This window comes from Pelmatolapia mariae, linkage group LG10_11 (genome assembly GCF_036321145.2).
Source record: "Pelmatolapia mariae isolate MD_Pm_ZW linkage group LG10_11, Pm_UMD_F_2, whole genome shotgun sequence".
Taxonomy (NCBI): Eukaryota; Metazoa; Chordata; class Actinopteri; order Cichliformes; family Cichlidae; genus Pelmatolapia; species Pelmatolapia mariae.
In genome coordinates this window covers 20,865,315-20,885,276 of record NC_086236.1, presented here as the reverse complement: position 1 = coordinate 20,885,276, position 19,962 = coordinate 20,865,315, and the positions used below count along the sequence as shown (strand labels likewise).

The 19,962-nt window shown below is 39.2% G+C and overlaps 4 protein-coding genes across 5 annotated transcripts in view; 1 reads left to right on the top strand and 3 right to left on the bottom strand.

Annotated features, from left to right (window-relative positions):
- Window positions 1-813, bottom strand: part of LOC134637829 (ryanodine receptor 1-like) — a 52,097-nt gene extending 51,284 nt beyond the window's left edge. Inside the window, exon 1 of the mRNA XM_063488353.1 lies at window positions 766-813. Coding sequence (XP_063344423.1) covers window positions 766-813 — 48 coding nt within the window. The remainder of the gene's footprint in view (window positions 1-765) is intronic.
- A 1,626-nt stretch (window positions 814-2,439) lies between these two features.
- On the top strand, window positions 2,440-11,483 carry nfrkb (nuclear factor related to kappaB binding protein). Its single transcript, XM_063487754.1, has 26 exons — window positions 2,440-2,531; window positions 2,875-3,016; window positions 3,127-3,328; window positions 3,420-3,547; window positions 3,638-3,809; window positions 4,001-4,105; window positions 4,220-4,293; window positions 4,385-4,466; window positions 4,882-5,077; window positions 5,208-5,319; window positions 5,406-5,532; window positions 5,638-5,715; window positions 5,811-5,887; window positions 6,051-6,097; window positions 6,242-6,302; window positions 6,399-6,573; window positions 6,668-6,774; window positions 6,975-7,098; window positions 7,612-7,691; window positions 7,793-7,986; window positions 8,105-8,372; window positions 8,467-8,646; window positions 9,008-9,736; window positions 10,277-10,383; window positions 10,555-10,690; window positions 10,822-11,483. The coding sequence occupies exons 2-26, from the start codon at window positions 2,891-2,893 to the stop codon at window positions 10,954-10,956; spliced, it is 3,822 nt and encodes a 1,273-aa protein (XP_063343824.1). The 5' UTR covers window positions 2,440-2,531; window positions 2,875-2,890; the 3' UTR covers window positions 10,957-11,483.
- Window positions 11,015-14,047, bottom strand: tmem45b (transmembrane protein 45B). 2 transcript variants are annotated; one of them, XM_063487755.1, is made up of 5 exons: window positions 13,858-14,047; window positions 13,572-13,778; window positions 13,279-13,463; window positions 12,587-12,729; window positions 11,015-11,702 (listed from the first exon to the last, which is right to left on the bottom strand). In XM_063487755.1, exons 1-5 carry the CDS (start codon window positions 14,045-14,047, stop codon window positions 11,591-11,593), a joined length of 837 nt encoding a protein of 278 aa, XP_063343825.1. In that variant the 3' UTR covers window positions 11,015-11,590. The 2 variants fall into 2 exon arrangements, with proteins under 2 accessions (XP_063343825.1, XP_063343826.1); XM_063487756.1 differs by having other exon boundaries at window positions 12,590-12,729.
- A 3,009-nt stretch (window positions 14,048-17,056) lies between these two features.
- gng8 (guanine nucleotide binding protein (G protein), gamma 8) lies at window positions 17,057-19,446 on the bottom strand. The gene is made up of 3 exons (XM_063484976.1): window positions 19,384-19,446; window positions 18,561-18,658; window positions 17,057-17,185 (listed from the first exon to the last, which is right to left on the bottom strand). Exons 2-3 carry the CDS (start codon window positions 18,642-18,644, stop codon window positions 17,057-17,059), a joined length of 213 nt encoding a protein of 70 aa, XP_063341046.1. The 5' UTR covers window positions 18,645-18,658; window positions 19,384-19,446.
- Between the last annotated feature and the right edge of the window lie 516 nt (window positions 19,447-19,962).

The window sequence follows — 19,962 nt, the reverse complement described above, 5'->3', positions numbered from 1 at the left end:
TAAACTTGTTTAAACTAAATACTTGATATAACTATAGTACAGTCAATTATGTAAGAAATTTTAAGTAAAATATACTAAAAACCTTGTAACGTAATAAAAACAAAACAAAATTTTATGTCTGAGTGGGATTCATTTATATCCACACAGCAGAAGAGATTACACTTCATAATGTAATAATAATAATCAATAATTAAGCAATTCACGCTTGGAAAACTGCAATCTGTCAACTGGCAGAAGAGCATTGGGTTTTATTTATTTATTCTGTAGGAGTCAAAGGACTAAAGAAGTATTTAATCTTGAAGGATACTGGGCAAAAATGAAATGAAAGTGCAACAGGAAGAAGTAACAATGTTTCATGCCTCTGTATCACACGGGAGTCATGAATCAGTTCTTGTAGCTCTATAGCCAATTAAATAACAAAAACATAAACATTCCCATAAAGCCAGTGGGAATGGGACAATGAGACCGATATGTCTACGTGTTAACTGTCAACTGGCATCAGACATTTTCTTCTCTGTGACAAAACAGTTGTATATCAAGTAGCCGATGGGATATAAATAGGAAACAATGCTAACAAAACCAGCCACCTGTGCCTGTCTATCTGTGCTATGTAAAGAAAGCTACCGAACACACTGAACGCTTGTCTAACTATCTGTTATAAAGCAACCACATCATGGACAAGCATAGCCACTACCATTCATTGTTGATGAATAAGTTTACCAACAGTTGACAACTAATCGAGAAGAGATAAGGAGCATCACTCACTGTACGCAGAAACTGAATCTCTTCCTCTCCATCTGCACCCTCTGCCATCCTCCCAAGGAATTAAAGGCAAAACCTTTGAGAGAAATGAGAAAGTGTTGGTTTCACAGCTCTGCCACTCGTTGTGCCTGCCACATATGGCAGGACAATGTTGGTGAAGACTTCTGAAGGACAGAGTGTGTCCCCTGCCTCTCCCGGGCTGAGTTATGAGGCAGAGGGATTGACTGTTCATTACAGCATCAAAAAGAGGAGGAGCAAAAACTGAAGCAGCATTTCAGATGCTCATATATCAATGCAAGGACACTAAAATAAAAACTGAATAGAAAAGAGGAAGAAGTTAGACAAGAGTTCATCAGACATGACCCCTTATTTGTTTTTTAGCCATTATTTTTTTCTTTTCTCCTTCTTTACATTCAATAAAAAGGAGGGATCTTCACAAGTTATAGGGGAGATACAATTATGTTAAGTGTTTATCTGTTGGGTCATTCTACAACTAGAATACAATTTAGGCTTCATAAACTTTACAAATAAATCCCATACCCTTTATTTTATAATTAGCTGTTATGTATTTAAAGAAAATGGTAAATAAACCATAAAAAATGATTTTGTTCAGCTCAAAGAAAAAGATGTTAACCATGGAATGTTAAGGACTGTGAAAATAATGTAGTTATATAAATAAATAAAAAGTGAAATTAATTAGCCTTATGGAAAAATGAGCGTTACATTGGTTACAGTAACACACTCAAACTGGTCATAAAAGATTGGAAAAATACAAAATACGTCAAACAGGACTAAACTTTGTTCTATGGTGTTAGCACATCATGTGCCCATGTGTTTTGTCACTTCTTTTTCCACACTATTTCCACACTAAACAGGTTTCAGTGAAAGGATTGCACAGATGTGGGTCACAACTTAGACTGAAACAATTATAAGAGGTATGTATTGAAACCATAACAGTTAATTTATAACTTATTATAATTATCATATTTATCATACAATTTGACTAGCAAGAGAAAAACGCCATTTTGCGGGAGTTCTCAAGAGCTATTTTGTATTTTAAAGAATATTTTGGATCTACTTTTGCAATAAATAGGTTTACATTTTGCCTCAGGACAGGTGTAATTTACACAACAATTGTTTTAGAGTTATTTTTAAATTTTTGGGTGGAACAGAAAGTGTCCTGCAATTGGAGAATGACATTGTTAACAAAACACGCACATAAGTTATAAAGCTATAATGTTACACTGATTTATTATTATAAGCCATACATTAGCTTATGTAATAAGTTTATATAACACTATCACGAGGCTAAACTGAAAATGAAGAGGTGTCTTTCGGGAATATAATACACGAAAGGGATACCAACTAAGTTTTTAATAGTTACTCTTGTTAATTGTTGCTTAGGAATTAGCTTCATAGGAATTTTTAGGAATTAGCCTTTAGCTCCTTTATAGACTTACCTGCATGCAATGAAATTAGACCCAGCCGATTTTATAACCCGTACTATTAATTCGAACACTTTCATATAATTAGACAGCTAATTCTGCACAAATAATGAATAACAGTAAATATGTTATTGAAATTACAATTCGGCAAAGTTATTAAGTTTTATGTTTGGTACAGCTACATACCAAGCACATACTTACTATTTTCCTTTAGAGGGCGGCAAATCCTCGGGGGCGAGTATGTCATCAAATATCAATAGAAGAAGAAAACCGTGCGTCGGTAAAATAGTTCCCTCTTCATTTCAAAACATAAAGCAAAGTCAGGTAAGAGCTACCAACAGTTTTTAATCACTTGCATCTGTATGAGCACAGTATTTTTCCATTTTATTCTATTAGCCAGCATACTGCACAGAGTACTATAATTGGTGGCTAAGCTAAATACCAGCTTAGTGAGTAGAGACCGTATATAGACGCGTCATATTGAGCTTCCTGCTAGCTTAGCTGAGCACCTTAGCGTAGTTTGTTAAGAGGTGTTTTGTTGCTGTGGATGGTTTTGCTTGCTTGCGCTCTAACACTACCCCAAAACTATTTAATGAACAACGTGAATAAGTGAAAAGACGTATTCCGAGGGTTTGTGAGAATTTATGGTCATGTGAAATACTTGAAGGTGGGAACAGAGGAGAATGGACGCACTTGCACACATGCTTTCGGACCCTCTTGATCCAAAAGAAGAGAACGATGAGCAAATCACCGAGGAGTGCATGCTGGGGAACTGCAGAGTGAGCCTTCCAGAGGACCTCCTGGAGGACGTGAGTTGTTTGGCATTTAGTTGCGAAATTATCCTCTTTTCTGCTGTTTCACGGTTCATATTTTGCTTCACATATCTTCATATGTTGCTGTTCACTTCTTTTTACGACAGCCTGAAATTTTCTTCTCTGTGCTGAGTGAAAGCACCTGGCGTGAAGTACTGACAGATTCACAGCGGCAGCACCTTCGTCAGTTTCTGCCGCAGTTTCCTGAGAACAATAGTGTGGAGCAGGACAGTACCATCAGTGACCTATTCAATAATAAAAATTTTAACTTTGGGAACCCCCTTCATCTTGCACAAAAACTATTCAGAGGTGCTTACCACTTTACTGCTGAGAAGAGTGAATGATGCTGAATTGATTTTTGAAGCAGTTGCTCATCACATCTCTCGCTATCCCAACCCAGATGGTTACTTCAATCCTGAGGTGGTCAAGTACAGACAACTGTGTGCCAAGTCCCAGAGGAAACGACAGGTGCACTGCCTTCAGCAGTATTACCACAGGCTGCTGAAGCAGATCCTCGTCTCCAGAAAGGTATTTGTGTTTTTTAAGTTTGTGGAAGATTGCACACAGCCTCTTAGCTTCTGTCTGTGCCTGTAAGTTTTGATGTATTTCTTGTTGCAGGAGCTGCTGGACTTTGCAGTACAAAATGGTCTGGACTTTCCACATAAAAGAAGGTTACCAACCAAAACCCATGCAGAAATGCGGGAGGCAAGGGTGACAAGAAGATTGAGCCGCATAATGAAGGAGGTCAAAGCTGAGTGTGGGGACAGCAATGCTTCATCTGATGATGATGGTTTGTCTGGTCTTGGATGAGTGTTTCTAATGCTAATAACATTCTTTTGTAATCTATGAAGCACTTCACTGACAGCTAACATTAATATGAATATGAAAAATTGAGAGGAAACTTAAACATACAGATTGATTGATACATCAATTTGAATCATTACAAGACTGACCACACCAGTTCCTTTGGATGCCTTCCAGATATATCACCATGGACTCCGGCACCTCAGTCACCCTCTTCTCCAACACCCACGGTCTCAATCAGAGTACTACCAAGCCTCTCCACCCAAGACATGAAGAGTACTGGTACGTGATTTGTCATGTACCCTGAATAATGTTACTGTGTTGTTTAAGCACAGGAAGTGTGATTTTTTTTTTTTTTCTTTGTTACATCATTTTTTATTATTATTATCATAACAGAAAAAATAGAACTTGGTGAGCAGGACTTGAAAGTCATGCTGCAGAATCATCGTGAGAAGAGGAAGCGACAACCAGTAAGTTGCAAGAGACGGAGACAAAACATATGATTCTGATAATGTTTGTTTGCTATATCGTCAATGACTTCTCTTTTTTTTTAATTCCTAGGACCATCCAGACTTGATAACCTCTGATATCCACCTTGGAGACATACTTTCAAGAGCAAACATGGGTCGCAAAGGGACTATGCGTGAGTAAATGTGTTTAAAATATCCACTTTTTAAATGTTTTAATGAAACATTAAAAACTTGATGACCTTTTTTGTTGGAAATCTACAAAGACAACTCCAAAATTTTAAAAAAGCAACACATAGGGGTTTAAAATTATATCGGAATAGAAGGCCTTAAATACTCATATACAGTCCACCTCAGCTTTCACAGCTTATGTCACAATGAAAAACATGAGTTGTACCTCAAGCTTCAAGAAAGACTTATGTAATAGTGAACGTCTGGGGAGGTATACAAAAAAAGTAATGAAAACCTTTATGTCATCCATCTTTCTTAAAAGGGAGCGCATTGGAATGTGGAAACTTTGATACAGAATGTCAGTACTTTCAGATTACACTGTGATGATATTGTTTTTGTTTGTTTGTTTTAATTGTCTAGCACTCTTCGATCTGTCTTTGCCTAAGAAGAAGATCAGAGATGAGAGAAGGAAGAAGAAAATGAGGATGATAAAAGTTGAATCTGAGGACCTCTGTGACACTCTTGCACCTCCAGACACCCCATCAGCTCCACCAGCAAACATAATCAACTCCCTGCCAGATACACCGTCTACCCCACTAACTAACATTAAGGAGGAGTGAGTCTAGCAAATTGCTGGCATCAAAAATTAACTGTATAGTCTGGCTAGATGATGGATCCTCTTCTTCTTCTACTTATCATTATTACTATTATTATCATTATCATCATCATTATTATTATTATTGCAGAGTTGTGGAGGAGTGTCTAAGCAGTCCCGTTCCAGTTGAGGAAATAGTCGCCAGTTTTTTCAGCTTGCTAGAAAACATCTTGAGGACAGAAGGTCCTGCCAGTACTTCAGTGGTAAGCACTAATTTCAGCCTGCATACATGTTTTACATTTTGTAACATCCCTGTAGAGAATTTAACACCATTAATTTAACCCCTCAGTTGGAGGAGAAAGTTCAAATATGGCAGTCATCTCCAGCAAGTTCCATTAATGCATGGTTTTCTTCAGCCTCGTGCTGGTCTGACTTGGTTGTTCAAGCCCTGCAGTTTCTTGCAGGAGAGACTAAAGGTAAGTAGCAATGGTCACTCACACTAAAACAGTATTTTTCCCCCGTGTTGGAGTGGGAAGAAATATCCAAGTATTTTCCTCTGCACTCTTCTGTTTGTAAATCAGATGGCATGATGGCACTGCCCAGTGGCTTTTCTCCATTTGTGGAATTTTCTGATGAATGTCAACAGTGGAGGTGGATCGGTAAGCACATTCAAACACAGTAATACCTGGCCTGAAGTAGTGCTTGGTGTTCCGGGTGTTTGTTAAAGGAGATTAACATTCACAATTTCTTTTAGGTCCCACTCAGGATACAGAGAAGGATTTGAGTGCACTCTGTCAGTTGTGGTTAGACTCCAAAGATTTCATTGTCAAGGTAAAAAAAACCAAACATATATATATATATACTACAAAAAATGCCGTGTAAAGTGTGACTTGTACACTTGTGACATTGTACAGTTTGTACAATGCTGTATGTTATTTGTGTTTTATCAGTTTTATCTCTGACAATATTTAAAAAGGCTTTTTATCGTCAACAGACAGAAAATGAAGAAACATTAGAGATGACCTCTCCCACACCGAGACTGTAAGCTTCAGCAATTTATGATTTTATTGCTAATTTCATGTTTTCTGCTTGTTTCTTGAATTATTGTGACATTAAAGTTATTCTTAAGAAGTGTAATATACATATATGTAAGTTCTTAATTTTTTTTGTCCCCCCTTCACACAGTTCAACTGATTATGTTGTGCGTCCCAGCACTGGAGATGAGAGACAAGTGTTTCAAGTCCAGGTTTGCTTTTGTGCTGCAACGCTTTAAGTGAGCTGCACATCTGGCCTGACATACCCTCTCTGAAGTCCACATACTTTTTTTCTTTTTAATTATTAGGAGCAGCAACGGTACAACCAGCCACATAAGGCTTTCACGTTTAGGATGCATGGCTTTGAATCTGTGGTGGGTCCAGTTAAAGGAGTGTTCGATAAGGAGATGTCACTAAACAAAGCCAGGGAGCACACGCTGCTGCGCTCAGACCGACCACCATACGTCACCATTCTTTCTCTGGGTTAGAGCTTCTGTTTTACGTGGATTCCATTGATGTGGGGACTCACTGCTTTAGCAGCAAAGCCATGACTTTTGCCTCTTTTCTTTTTTTCTAGTACGGGATGCAGCAGCCAGATTACCCAATGGGGAAGGAACGCGGGCAGAGATCTGTGAACTGCTGAAAGACTCACAGTTTCTTGCTCCAGATGTCACAAGTGCACAGGCATGAAAGAGTTTTCCCTTCTTTTTTTCCCCTTCATTTAGTTTTTTCTCTCAGTGTCCCTTATCATTTTTCATAATTACAGATGACTTCTTTGTTGTGTTTGATTATGATTTGACCACTTTTCAGAGACAGACACTGGCTTTAAACTTTAGCCTTGTAGTGACATTTTCCGTGAGTAAGGAGCTTTGCTTTCCATTTAGGTGAATACAGTTGTCAGCGGGGCTCTGGATAGACTTCACTATGAGAAAGACCCCTGTGTGAAGTATGACATCGGCCGCAAACTGTGGATTTACCTGCACCGCAATCGCAGCCAGGAAGAGTTTGGTAAGCCACAAAGCTTATTTCAAAATATTTCTGGTTTATGGAGCTGCCTTAAAGAACAGTGTCTTGTTTTTACTCAACGTCAGGATACAGTACTCTGTTCTGTATGAAGGACATTATCAGAAGACATTAGGAGCCTACTAAAATCTTACCCTGTCTTGCACAATATCTTACTTGGTTGGTTTGCTGGCTCTTGGCCCTGTCCACGTCTCCATGAAGTGTTACAGATTAACTCTAATTATCGCCTTTATTGCACTTGTTGTCCTCAACTCAACTAACATTAACATTAACTGGTTTATTTCCTGCTTGATTCTGCTCCTGTTGTGTGCGTGAGTCATGGCACATTTAACATTAGCATCAAGCAAAATGAACTACCTTTATCATCTCTTTCCATGTGAAGAAAAGACATATTTCATTTGTAAAAGCCTCTTTAGCTCTGTTAGATACAGAAAATGACTTAATCACTGAGCAGTGGAGAAAAAAAAACGTATTCTTTGGTTTATTTGTCCTATCCAGAGAGGATCCATCAGGCTCAAGCTGCAGCTGCAAAAGCAAGAAAAGCTCTACAGCAAAAACCGAAACCAGCAGCTAAACCTGTAAGTCCACAGGAAAAAAAACAAACACCCAACAGCATTTACTGGGGGAAATAATCATTTACCACTTATTGTTTTGATTAATCTTTGTTTTTATGGTTTAGAAGTCTGGAAGCAAAGATGGAGGCAGCAAAACTGGATTTTTGGAAGCAGGACAGGATATAGGTTGTAATCCCATGTCACCAATCCCGACGACACCCACTCCGAACACACCTGGAACCCCCAAATCACCCTTACCCTCCACAGTCACCACACCAACAAAAACCGGAGTCCCAGATACAATCAAAACCAGCCCAGGGTCAGTGTGCCATATGATTTTTTTTTTTTTTATATTGTCTAGAACATGCGCTGTGATTCATTTGTGCAATTTCAAATCAACTCTTGTCTGTTGCTTCTGCTCCCTCTTGTACTCCTAGTGTTCTTCTTGTGTCCCCTCCATCGTTGCCCCAGCTGGGAACTATTTTGCCCACAAGTCAGGCTTGTCCACCAGCTTCACAGCCAGTTACATCCCACGCAGCTCGTATAGTGAGTCACCTGGCGGCAGGTTCTCTCCCACAAGTACGAGTCGTTCCTGCTCAGCCTGGCCTGGGGTCATCGGCAGGAAGTCAGCAAGCCACACTGGTACATCAGACCCCTCACCAGATCCGGATGCCAGTGTCAGTGGCAGCTAAAGGAATTTCACAGGTACCAAAAACAACTAATAATTTTTAAAAGATGGATGGATGGTTGTTGGAAATGTACAATTAATTCTGTCTGTGTTTGTCGTGTATGTCAACAGGCTGTGGTGTCTGTGCCTTTAAGAAGTCAACCTGCTAGCAGTCCAGTCCAGGTTCCAACTACATTGTCTGTGTCAGCTGTAACTGTGGCCAAACCTCAATCTGGATCACCTGGTAGCCCAGCTAACAACCCTGCTTCTCCAGCTGTGCTGCAAGGAGTCACCAGCCCGAACATCAAACAGGTCGAGCATTTTCTTTTAACTGTATATATTTGGGTATCAACTATCTGAAGGGCCCTTTAATGAAGACGACTACAGTGCAACGGTGTCTCCGTCAGGCTGATAATTTTTGGTGAATAGTTATTAACCGTATAGGAGAGATGTTCCCTTAAATGTCAGATGCTTACAGATATACACATGAATAAACAAATTTCACTCCTTACAATCTCAGCGCAACAACTATAGTTGAAATGTAGTTTAAGTGAGTAGTATACAGGAAGAGGATGGTGACAGGAAAAAAATCCTTGAAGGCCGTTTACCATTTAATGATCCCATGATTTATTATTTGTATAATTATCAATATTATTATTATTATTATTTGCAGGTGTCTATCACAGGACAACTGGGAGTAAAGTCTCCAGGAGCAGGAATTCCTATCACAGCTACAAACCTTCGCATCCAAGGCAAAGATGTCCTACGCCTCCCACCATCGTCCATAACCACAGATGCTAAAGGCCAAACAGTGCTGCGGATCACCCCAGACATGATGGCAACACTTGCCAAATCCCCAGTTACGACCGTCAAGCTCACTTCTGACTTTTTGGGCTCTGCCTCCACAGGCGGCAAGAGCATATCAGCCACTCTTCACGTGACACCACCCCACCCTTCACCTTCTTCGGTGTCCAGTGCTGCATCCTGTACTGGGGAAGTACAGACCACTAAAGCAGGACACGTTGCCTCGACCTTGTTAAAGGCTGCAGGAGACACGACCATTCGTTTGATGCCCACGTTGGCCGTCACTGTGGCCGACCAAAAATCTAGGACCTTCTCCACTGTGACTTCCCCAGACAAGACCGGCGCCACCATTCGGATAATGCCGGGCCTGGGTGTAATTCCACAGAAACCAGGTCAGACCATCACAATGACCACCACCACTGGCAGTAAACCTCTCACAGCAACTACATGTGCTAACGTAGTGACCATGCCTGCCAGTGTTGTGGCCGGTGCTAAAGGGATCACAGTGGCTTCTGGAGCTTCGGGGTCACCTCTGACGCTAGGAACAGCTACAGCTACTGTGCGACAGGTCCCTACTACAGTTGTCACCACACAAACGGTTAGAGAAATATTCAGTGTTATTCAGTCAGTCATCACTATAACACACTGTTGAATCCAACAATGTTATCTAATGCATGTCTTAAGAAGGGTTTAAGTGGTTGTCTGTAGAATCTGACCTGAACATCTGAATGCAGTGAGATTTAACCAAACAGCTTACAGTTACTGAAAAGATTATCCCAACTATGTGTAACTATCTGTTAAAACTAGAACAGTTAATGTATTAACAGATAGTTAATGTTTTAACGGGTTGGTAATTTATTGATTTACATGGTTTCCTCAAATGAAAACTAGGAACTGATAAGCAAGGAATGCATCCACCTGTTCCTCGCTTTCTCCAAACATACAGTCAGCTTGCATTCAGCAAGTCATTTCACTGCAGACTACTTTTTTTTCTTTAGTGATCTATAATAGGATATTCTCAATAATAGGAATTTTGAATTTTACCTTATTTAAATGATTGCTTTAAGTGTACTGTAAAACCATCAACAACAGTGTCTCAGTATGGCCCAAACCATTCTGTTCTATGTGAACACTGTAGGGGAAGTTACCCGCACGGATCACAGTTCCCCTGTCTGTCCTCAATCAGCCACTGAAGAGCAAGAGTGTTGTAACGACACCCATTGTGAAAGGAAGCCTGAACACAAAGTAAGGCTGCACAGATTTAGATACTTCGCTTTCATTTTATTGTGAAGGTTAATGCTCTAAGATAAAATGTTATTTCAGCAATTTGTGTGTTTTCTTGACATTATAACAGAAGTACACATTTTTGTAGTCGCTTGATCTATATTTATACATTTCTCTCTCCCGTGCGAGCAGTATTAGCAGCCTGGGCAGAAACATCATTCTCACCACCATGCCTGCTGGCACGAAGCTGATTGCAGGAAACAAACCTGTCAGTTTTGTCACAGCGCAACAGTTCCAACAGCTTCAGCAGCAAGGACAGGCCACACAGGTTCTTGTAGATGCTTTTCATTTTTAGCACATATAGTGATTTAATTTTATAGTTTATCTATTCAGATCAATTATCTGTTTTAGTCGGCTCAAACAAATGCAGAGAATTATCTACCATCTTTTCCTCTTCAGGTTCGGATCCAGACAGTTCCAGCGCAGCAGGTTCAGCACATGGCTGCAGGCTCCCCGAAATCTGTTTCAACAGTCGTAGTCACAACAGCACCTTCACCAAAATGTACACCTGATACTCCACCGGCTCCACAGTGATCTCATCCTGTCAGCCTACAATGACTCATAGGTCAAGGATGCTATATATGTGCCAGGATTGTTTGTTTTTGTCCAATATTTATCAGAGTTTTAGTTCAGTTTGCAAGTTAAAAAACATAAAAGCCAGAAACCTAATTGTTCCCTGAAAACCCTGTTGGCTTTCTTTTCTTTTTCTCCAAGTTGTAAGTATTACATGAAAATTCTGGTCATTTATTAACAAAATGTTACCTCCTGAATTTGTTTCTCCACATTGTTATAAACAAAATATATCATAAGAAAATTCAGCCTGTTTATAATCTTTCCATATAAATTCCAGGCGCAAGTTTGTGGGAAAACTGAAAAGTCTACATGGTCTCTTGATAACCTCAAACAACAACTTGTCAGATTGTATTAAAGTACTAATTCAGTTTAATATAAGCAAGTTGTGATCTGTTAATAAAATACTTCAATATATTGCATTTTTTGTAAAAGCAGGCTATACACAAATATGAATTGTCCTTTTTAATATTTACAAACATGATAATCATAGTTAATTCACATGGATTTCAATCTTATTTTCTTTAGACATGTTTTTAAAAATAGATGAAATAGATCAACATTTGAAAAATAAAATCAAAGAGCCATAAACGTGCCTTCATTCTTCATCTGACTCTTGAAGCAAAGCTTTCTGAGAGGTCAATTCAGAGGATGTGTTACGCATTCCGATCTCTATGTCTCGTCCCCTTGCCGAGAATTGCACCACAGTCCTGTTGGAACAAACACAAAAGTGTACATGAAGATTACACAACTAACACTGTTACTGTTGCCTCCTGAAAGCTAATGAATTATTAATGACTATTAATTATCATTATTAATGATAATTATTACCAAAGGACAGTAAAATCTAATCAAAAGTTCCAAATGGATACAAGGTTTAAACAGTATTAGTGCCTCTTAAACCTAAACCTTTTTCTACCAACAGCCGCAAGAGGATCCATAGATGCAAGACATCACAGCACTCAGTGTAAAATGTTACCCACCAATAACAGATAAAGAAGACAAGTAATGCAGATTAATACAGGTTATAAGTTACCTGTATTTATCCATCTCCTTAAGGGTTAAGATCTACTAAAATAAGCTGCCACTAGCTGTTGGGTATTTATGAGGAATGTTGAATGTAAACAAAAACATGTTGCCTATATAAACATCACCTCAAAAAGCAGGTTTGGATGTCAGAATTCAAAAAAGGTGGCTTTCACCAAGCTTACAAAATGTTCAGGAAGTGATTTATCATGAAGTTTACTTGTCCTTGAAACCGTCCCCGAAAACCTTTGCTTTAGCTATTCTGAAATCTCAAGTGAACTAGTGATATCATTCCATTGAGGCACATTATGCTCTAATGAAACATCATTTCAGGGCGAAATATGCAGGTTAAACCCTGATCAAGTTGCATTTTACAGGGAATAATAACCCGAGTACACGTATCATAAATGCAGGTGCACATGTTGTTCTGCCATGTTGTGACAAGATTTTAATTGTACCTGTTCTGCTGAATCCCGCTTGTTCTGTTTTCTAACCTAGTCTGTGCAAACTCGGTTATTACACTGATCTGGTTGTAAAATTTGTTTTATGTAAAGGATGAGATACTTACAACCAAACTACAGCTGCAGTGGAAGTGACTAAAAGCAGGGCCACAGCTAAATGCCAGCAGAAGCACATTGTGACGAACATGACGTTGGCGTGCTCGGTCAAGTTCCACTCCACTCCACTTGGTGGGTAAAGTACGAATCCAATCTGAAATGACAAATGTGTGATGAAGAAGCCAACTACCTATTATCATTATTAGCAAATGAATAAAAAATGTAAGTTAACGAAAAAGTTTTCACAAAGACCAAGATCTAAGGACAGTCCACACAGATGGCACAGAACTGGCCCTGAAGTGTACAGAAATGAATGAAATCTACTCCTTGTCTAGAAAATGTGATTACACTATACAAGTAAATATTTTAAAAATTGGTGTTGGTCCTCTAAGTATTTGTTTTAGTATTCAAGTGGCATGGCGATGCAGTGTTTAGCACAACGAGAAGGTTCCTGGTTTAATCCTTTAGGCATTTCTGTGTATAGTTTGCCTCGTCTTCCCGCAGTCCAAAGACGTGCTTGTTAGGTTAATTGGTGATTGTAATTTGCCTGTCAGTGTTTGTGGTTGACTGTCTCTATGTGATGGACTGGCAGCCTGTATAGGGTGTACCATCCTGTGTCAGATGGCTGAACTGGATGGGTGGATAGATGATGATGGGTGTATAAAGAAGGTGTTCTGCATCAGGATCTCATTTGGCTAATCACCTGGTAGAACCACGAGCCCTGTAGGATGAACATGCATGACCCGAACAGCTCTAAAATAATGTTGTCTCTTATGAACATCTCCAGCATGATGCTGGCTGAGCCTCCAAACACCGCCACCAGGAGCAGGGAGTGGATGTGGGCGTCCAGAAGAGGTCGATTGTGCACATGGTAGTAGAACAGAAACCCTGTGTGAAATAGAGTCAGACAGAAAATGTAGCTCAAATACACATTAGCCACCAGGAAATATGGTGAAAAATATTGTGCAACTAAAACCTGGCTTTCTTACAGCTTACCTTCAACAAAAAGAGCTAACGAGAGAGCAAAGCGGCCCACTCCTCTTGGCACCAGTTGGAATTTTGTACTTAAAATCAGAGCTATTCCAGAAATCCCAAAGAACAGATACATTGTGCTGTGCTGCCAGTTCATCAACTTAATCCACCCGCCTTCGTTGTAGAGATGAGCATGTGGCCCATCCACCACAAACTGCTCAACCATAATACCTGTGACAGGACAGCATCAGTGAAATTAGAACAGGTGGACGCACACAACTGATGAATATATATTTACAGAAAAACTGACCAACAAAAGCAGCAAATATCTGGAACCCTCCTTCAATGTAGTCCAGTCTTTTAAAGATTGGCGGCAAAGTCTGCCGTCCTTTAGGCTGGTTTGTCCTCCAGTAGTGTTGGAGAACGTATTTCACCGTTAGCCAAAAGCCATAGAGCAGGAAAAAAGAGCCAGGAATAGCGTGTCCTCCAAAGTTGGCCATTATCAGACCTGAAAAAAGAAGAAATGTGTCTTAGTCATGTCATACATTGCTATACAAGTGTATTTGCCCCCTTCTTGATTTATTCATTTATTTGTTTTTGCATATTCATCACACATGTTTCATATCAAACTAATTCTAATAGTAGACAAAGACACAATTCGGGTTTTACATGATGATTTAATTTATTAAGGGGGAAAAATAAGTTTACTTACCTGGGCCTGTGTAAAAAGTAAATGCCCCTTAAACTTGATAACTGGTTGAACCAAAGTTAGCAGCAATTTGTTTTCAGATCACGGTCACTGAGTCTTTCACATCACTGTGAGGAATTTTGGTCCACTCTTCTTTGCAGAATTGTTTTATTTCAGACACATTTGGGTGGGTTTCAAACACAAACAGTGCATCCCAAAGCATCTCAATCTGATTTAAGCCCAGATTTTGACTAGTCCACTGCAAAACCTTCATTTTGTTTTTTACTTTGGAGCTATAGACAGGTGGACTCTGTCGTGTTTCAGATCATTGTCATGCTTAAGTACACTTAAGCTTCAGGGCCTGACCTTCTGGTAAAGAACAGAATTCATGGTTACATCAAGTCTTCCAGGTCTTGAAGCAGCAAAGCAGCCCCAGACTGTCACAATACCGCCACCATGTTTTTTTCTGTTCTTTTTAGGAAATGCTGTGTTGATTTTACGCCACATGTGAAGGGACTCAAACGTTCCAAAAAGTTAAACGTTTCTCTCGTCAGTCCACACAGTAATTTCCCAAAAGCCTTGGAGATCATCAAGATGTTTCTTGGCAAATTTGAGACAAGCCTTTGTGTTCATTTTGCTCAGCAGCAGATTTTTTCCCCTCCTGAGGATGTCTCTTTCTTATTGCTGAATCATGAACTCTGACCTTAACTGAGGCAGGTGAGGCCTCCATGTTTTTCTTGCTCTTTTTGCGACCTCCTGGATGACTCATGAAAGCACTCTTGGAGTAATTTTGGTAACACTGCTGGGAAGGTTAACCACTGTTCCAAGTTTACTCTATTTGTATATAATGGCTCTCACCGTGGTTCACTGGAATCCCAAAGCCTTAGAAATGGCTTTGTAACCTGTTCCACACTGATGGATATCAATGACTCAGCTGTCTCTTTAGATTGCATTGTTGTTTTCTGAGATCTTTTAACCTGCTTCACTTTGTCAGATAGGATCTACTCGAGTGGTTTCTTGATCTAACATGTCTCACAGGCCTGGGTGTGGCTGAAGAAATTGAAGTCTATAAATGTTGTAATTAAGGTCATTCAGGATTTCACAAGGGGAGCAATTCCTCACACAGGGCCAGGTTGGGCTGCATAGCTCCCCCCTTTTAATGAATGAAATCATCATTTTCAAACAGCATTTTTTATTCACTCAGTTATCTTTGACTAATATTAAAATTAGTTTGATGATCTAAAAAAAAAATAAGTGTGACAAATATGCAATATATTAATACACCAGGATGAATCCAAATATAGTATATACGAAATGCAGCGTTGAAAGTTCAAAGGTATTAGCTTTGAGGTTAAAGTGCAGGCTCTTAGTTCCGCTTTATTGAGATGATAAGAACCTGGCATTTAAGGGAACGAAATCAAAATAGATAGCCACATTCACAAAGGGCTTTTTCAAAGCAGCTGGCATTACATAAAAACAAATACAGTGCTGCAAACTGCTTTCTACATACAATGGGGAAAAAGCAGCGATTAATCTATAATATGTCCTGTCTGATTAGGGCGGCGCCTGCAGAGCGTGTTCTTTGGTCCAGATGACATTTGTTTTGCAAAACTGAAATTCAAATGAAAGAGGGTTGTTTGATAGAAAATGTGCAGCCTTTTAAATGGGAAAAAACAAACAGTATTAAAAGTTTTACAAGTAATACTTTAACGACTAACTGAAGTTACTAAGAAAATGGGAAAGCGCAGTTATATTGTTTTAGGTTAAATTCTGCCACTGACCCATTAAAGTGAAATCTAAAATCAGACGCAGTGAACATGTAACACGGGCTTTTTTCACTGCTCAAAGGGGAGTCGGTGGTTTATAACAGACCTTAAAACTTCTTCCCCCTGCTTTTAATGTTAGTATTGGAGACACGGGTGTGTTTAAGATCCGCTTGTTCGGTTAGTCAGACAAGTTTTTCTTGATCAGTCCTGCCTGGCGTGATGTTACTAAACACTTTTCACACATTGTCCAACATTTCCAACACTGTAGACGTGTATGGAGGCAGATAGCTGATTTTACAGTCTCAGCGCTAACTCCAAATATTGTTTCGACACAATAAATACGTGTTTATCTAAAGTCCAGTCAGCCTGTGGCACATCAGCACCTGTACCAAAGTAAATCTTCAATTGAGTACATGTTTGATAAAATCAACATACCTTAATCTCTGCGGCTAATTCCCAAAGACTACAAATTAATGTAGGCAAACCGCCTTGAATGAGAGCTCCCTGCTGTTTGGAGACTGTGCACACCTGCTGCCTGCACCTCTAACCTGCACTGACGGATCACACATAGCCCCACCCCTAGTTTGCATAAGTTTCAGTGACCAAGTAACATCCCCCTAAGAAACGGGCAGAAAAACAGAGGCTGTTTAAAGACGGTGAGCTTTATTCGGCTATTCATTTGACAACAAAAAGATTAATACCGAGATTAATACCGAGCAACAACCCGGTGACAACTTAAATATGCAGTTTTGTTAATATGTAAACTGTGTGCACAGTGGGAGATGCAACAGCAGTGGCTTGTTTAAATGAACTTTGCACTCTTTTCAATAAATCTTTATTGCCATTCTTATCGTGCTTAACACACAGTCATTTGACATGTGAGGAAATCGCTACCTAAATTAAAAACTGAATGCTGTAGGAAAATAATCCTAATAAAGAAAGTGTTTGTCATTGTTTTTTTGTTTGTTTGTTTTTGTGTGTGTGTGTGTGTGTGTGTGTGTGTGTGTGTGTGTGTGTGTGTGTGTGTGTGTGTGTGTGTATTTTGCACAAGAGAGTTATAGGATTTCACAGAACAATTTCTTCTCTCGAAACGGGTTCTCAGATGAAGGCACTGGAGCCACCAACGGGTCCTCTTTGGCATGAGCTTCACAGTAGGCCATCAGTTCAGCTGCTGCTTTGGATACCTGTAAAAGCAGACTGTGTTAAAGTGAGTCAGTGATCATAAAAGGGCAAGATAAGATGTTAAGTATGAGCTCATCTGTTCCAATTCACACACACACAAACACATATACATACATACATATATATATGTGTATATATATATATATATATATATATATATATATATATATACATATATATATATATATATATATATATATATAATTGACTCTATAGAGCAAACGTTTGGGGATGACTTTGGTGAAATAGCTGTGTTTTGAATGCACAGCCTGTTTTTATTTATTATCATGTTTATTATGATCAGAGTCTGCTTTAAAGGGAAAACCATTGCCGACACCTAAATTGTGTTTATTAAAGTAGCAATAAATTTTACTATCTTAATCTGGATTGCCAGCCTTTGCGGGTGTAATTGTAGTCACATCGTGGCCAAATAAGTTGTGCTTCTTCTAAGAAATTAAAGTTAGTGCATAGAAAAATGTTTGAAAAACTGGTGATTTCACTTCGCTTACTACACAGAATAAGAAAGAGAAGTGGGAGGACCTCTGCATAACTGAGCAAGAGGACAAGTCAATTAAAGTCTCTCGATATCAGATGGCAGGCTCATTAAATGGCACTCATGAAGTCCCTCCAGGATATCTGAGACTGGCCAATAACAGTAAGAAATAACAAATAAGCAGGAAAACACAGATATTGGACAGAGGCAGATTGGAAAAGTGCTATACACAATGATATCTGAAGTCTAAGGTCTTTAAGTCAAAAAGAACATTTGAGCGAGGGGCTGGAAGAGTGCTTGATATGAGGAAGTGTTATGATTTGATGGTACGTGCAGTGGCAGGCTGGAGTGAAATCATTGAACTAGGTCATATAGCTCCAAGCTATCCAAGAACTTTTTAAAAGGAAGCTGTCAGCTGGTATTCTGTTTAAAGGAGTGGACAGTACCATCATCAGATCTAAACCCAGAATGAACATTTGTGGGTCTAACCTAAGCTGGAGCCCATATCTACGATAATAAAGATTCACACATCTGTGGTTGCTGCAAATAAGCGGTTCTTCGTCAAAAGTATCCCTTAAGAGCCCAGACCCATTTTTTACCGTCATAAAAACTATGGGAGAGTCAATCTTGAAACATTAACAGAAACTGTCCTCAATGTGTAAAGGGGCGGTGACACCTGTGTCACTGTGGGTCCTTAAATACATCTGATAAATAAAAGCATGTAAAATGTAACTTTTTATTGAAAGTTTCCGAAACACAGTGAAGTACAAAGGAACAACACATGGTGCCATAACTGAAGTGAATACTTGCTCATCTGAAGACTTTTCAATTCACGCTGCCTTATTTGTGCCCTTGCTTTGTTTCCAGTCACTGTGCTGACTCACCATCATCCTCTCTATGTTGACCTCCAGTTTCAACTGTTCTACTGTTTTTCGAGCATCTGCAATCTTGGCCATGTTGTTAGACATCCTGCCCTCTCCCACTTGGATCAGCCATCATGTAGCAAATTTAAAAACAAGACACAAAAGTACAGATTACCAATAAAGAAATGTGGTTGTAGAAAACAAGTTTGCTCTTATAAAGAGCAATATAAAGAACATTGTCACAAATGATCAATGTGAGACATTATTGAAGGTATCTGAGGTGCTGGTTAGAGTCTGTTTCAATTTGCTTGTTAATTCTGCTCCCTGGGTCTCAGCTGCAAGAGGAACAGGGAGGGTCTCAAAGGAGAAGGGCAGGGGAGCGGAGGTAGCGCAGCCCTCCCAAGGGGGCGGCATCCGCTAGCAGAGACTGTAAATACACCTTATATTAACATGTTGCTCTCGCACAATATATCTGTCATAAAGTGCACATTTAGTTGTTTTTCAAATCTCAGCTTTTCTTTATAAGTAGATGCTGTTATGTTTCGGAGTTTAAAAGACACATTCAAGTACCATCTTAATGATCCTCATAATAGGCGAGTAAATAAAAAGCCAGCAACAGCAGGCCTTTAAAAAAAAAAAACTTTGCTAGAAATAATTTAAAGGAAATTCAATATAAGTAATTTCTAGTGCTAATATAATTCATGCAGCACATAGCAGATGTGCCATATAATTCATGTGTGGAAATATTTGAAATAGGCTGCTTCTGTGCATCTGTATAAAAGATGATGATGATGATGATAAAGAAAATTTTTCAGTCACTCATAATAGTTCCAAACATACTCACAACAAAGACCGACAGCAAACGACTGGCTCCTGGAGCAAAAGTGCACTTGTCCTCCGCCACAGCAACTTGTAGCTCCGAATGAAGTGAGATGAATGGCAAAGACGAAGTGGATATCTTCACTGGGCTTCCAACCTTCACATAATTAGCGGTGGATCTGCCTATGGGATGGGCTCAGTGCAGCAGTGCAACAGTTAAAGGCAACATGTGGTATGACCTTCATTTCTACACTCTCTATCACTCACACATCTGAGATTACACCGAAGACAGAGAGTTAAATGTAGATTTTAAAAAAGATGGAATATGACTGAAATAATAGTATGTGTGGAAAAAGTGTATTTGATCATAACACCTCAACAGAACAGGCAGTTATTTTCCATGACTTTGCATAACATGCTTGTGTATAAAATATCAAAATATCAAACCTTAAATTCTTGGAGTACTGAGTACATTGAAATGAGTTGGGCTGGGATTGTTCTAAGACAGGATAATGTTTATGAGAAAGGTATTAAGTCAGAATATGTAAAATAAGGCTCTATAAACTTTTATTTGAAATTCTCACATGTGCTTGTGTTTAAAGAA

What these genes read in the sequence shown, in the direction of transcription:
- gng8 (XM_063484976.1), bottom strand. Translation starts at nt 18,644, where the DNA reads ATGTCTAACAACATGGCCAAGATTGCAGATGCTCGAAAAACAGTAGAA. An exon ending in TCAACATAGAGAGGATGATG is followed by an intron (nt 17,186 to 18,560) that starts GTGAGTCAGCAC and finishes CTGCTTTTACAG; the next exon opens with GTATCCAAAGCAGCAGCTGA.
- nfrkb (XM_063487754.1), top strand. Translation starts at nt 2,891, where the DNA reads ATGGACGCACTTGCACACATGCTTTCGGACCCTCTTGATCCAAAAGAA. An exon ending in TGCACAAAAACTATTCAGAG is followed by an intron (nt 3,329 to 3,419) that starts GTGCTTACCACT and finishes ATCCCAACCCAG; the next exon opens with ATGGTTACTTCAATCCTGAG. An exon ending in GACAAGTGTTTCAAGTCCAG is followed by an intron (nt 6,303 to 6,398) that starts GTTTGCTTTTGT and finishes TTTAATTATTAG; the next exon opens with GAGCAGCAACGGTACAACCA.
- tmem45b (XM_063487755.1), bottom strand. Translation starts at nt 14,047, where the DNA reads ATGGCCAACTTTGGAGGACACGCTATTCCTGGCTCTTTTTTCCTGCTC. An exon ending in GATATTTGCTGCTTTTGTTG is followed by an intron (nt 13,779 to 13,857) that starts GTCAGTTTTTCT and finishes GTCCTGTCACAG; the next exon opens with GTATTATGGTTGAGCAGTTT. An exon ending in ACTGCAGCTGTAGTTTGGTT is followed by an intron (nt 11,703 to 12,586) that starts GTAAGTATCTCA and finishes TTGTTCCAACAG; the next exon opens with GACTGTGGTGCAATTCTCGG.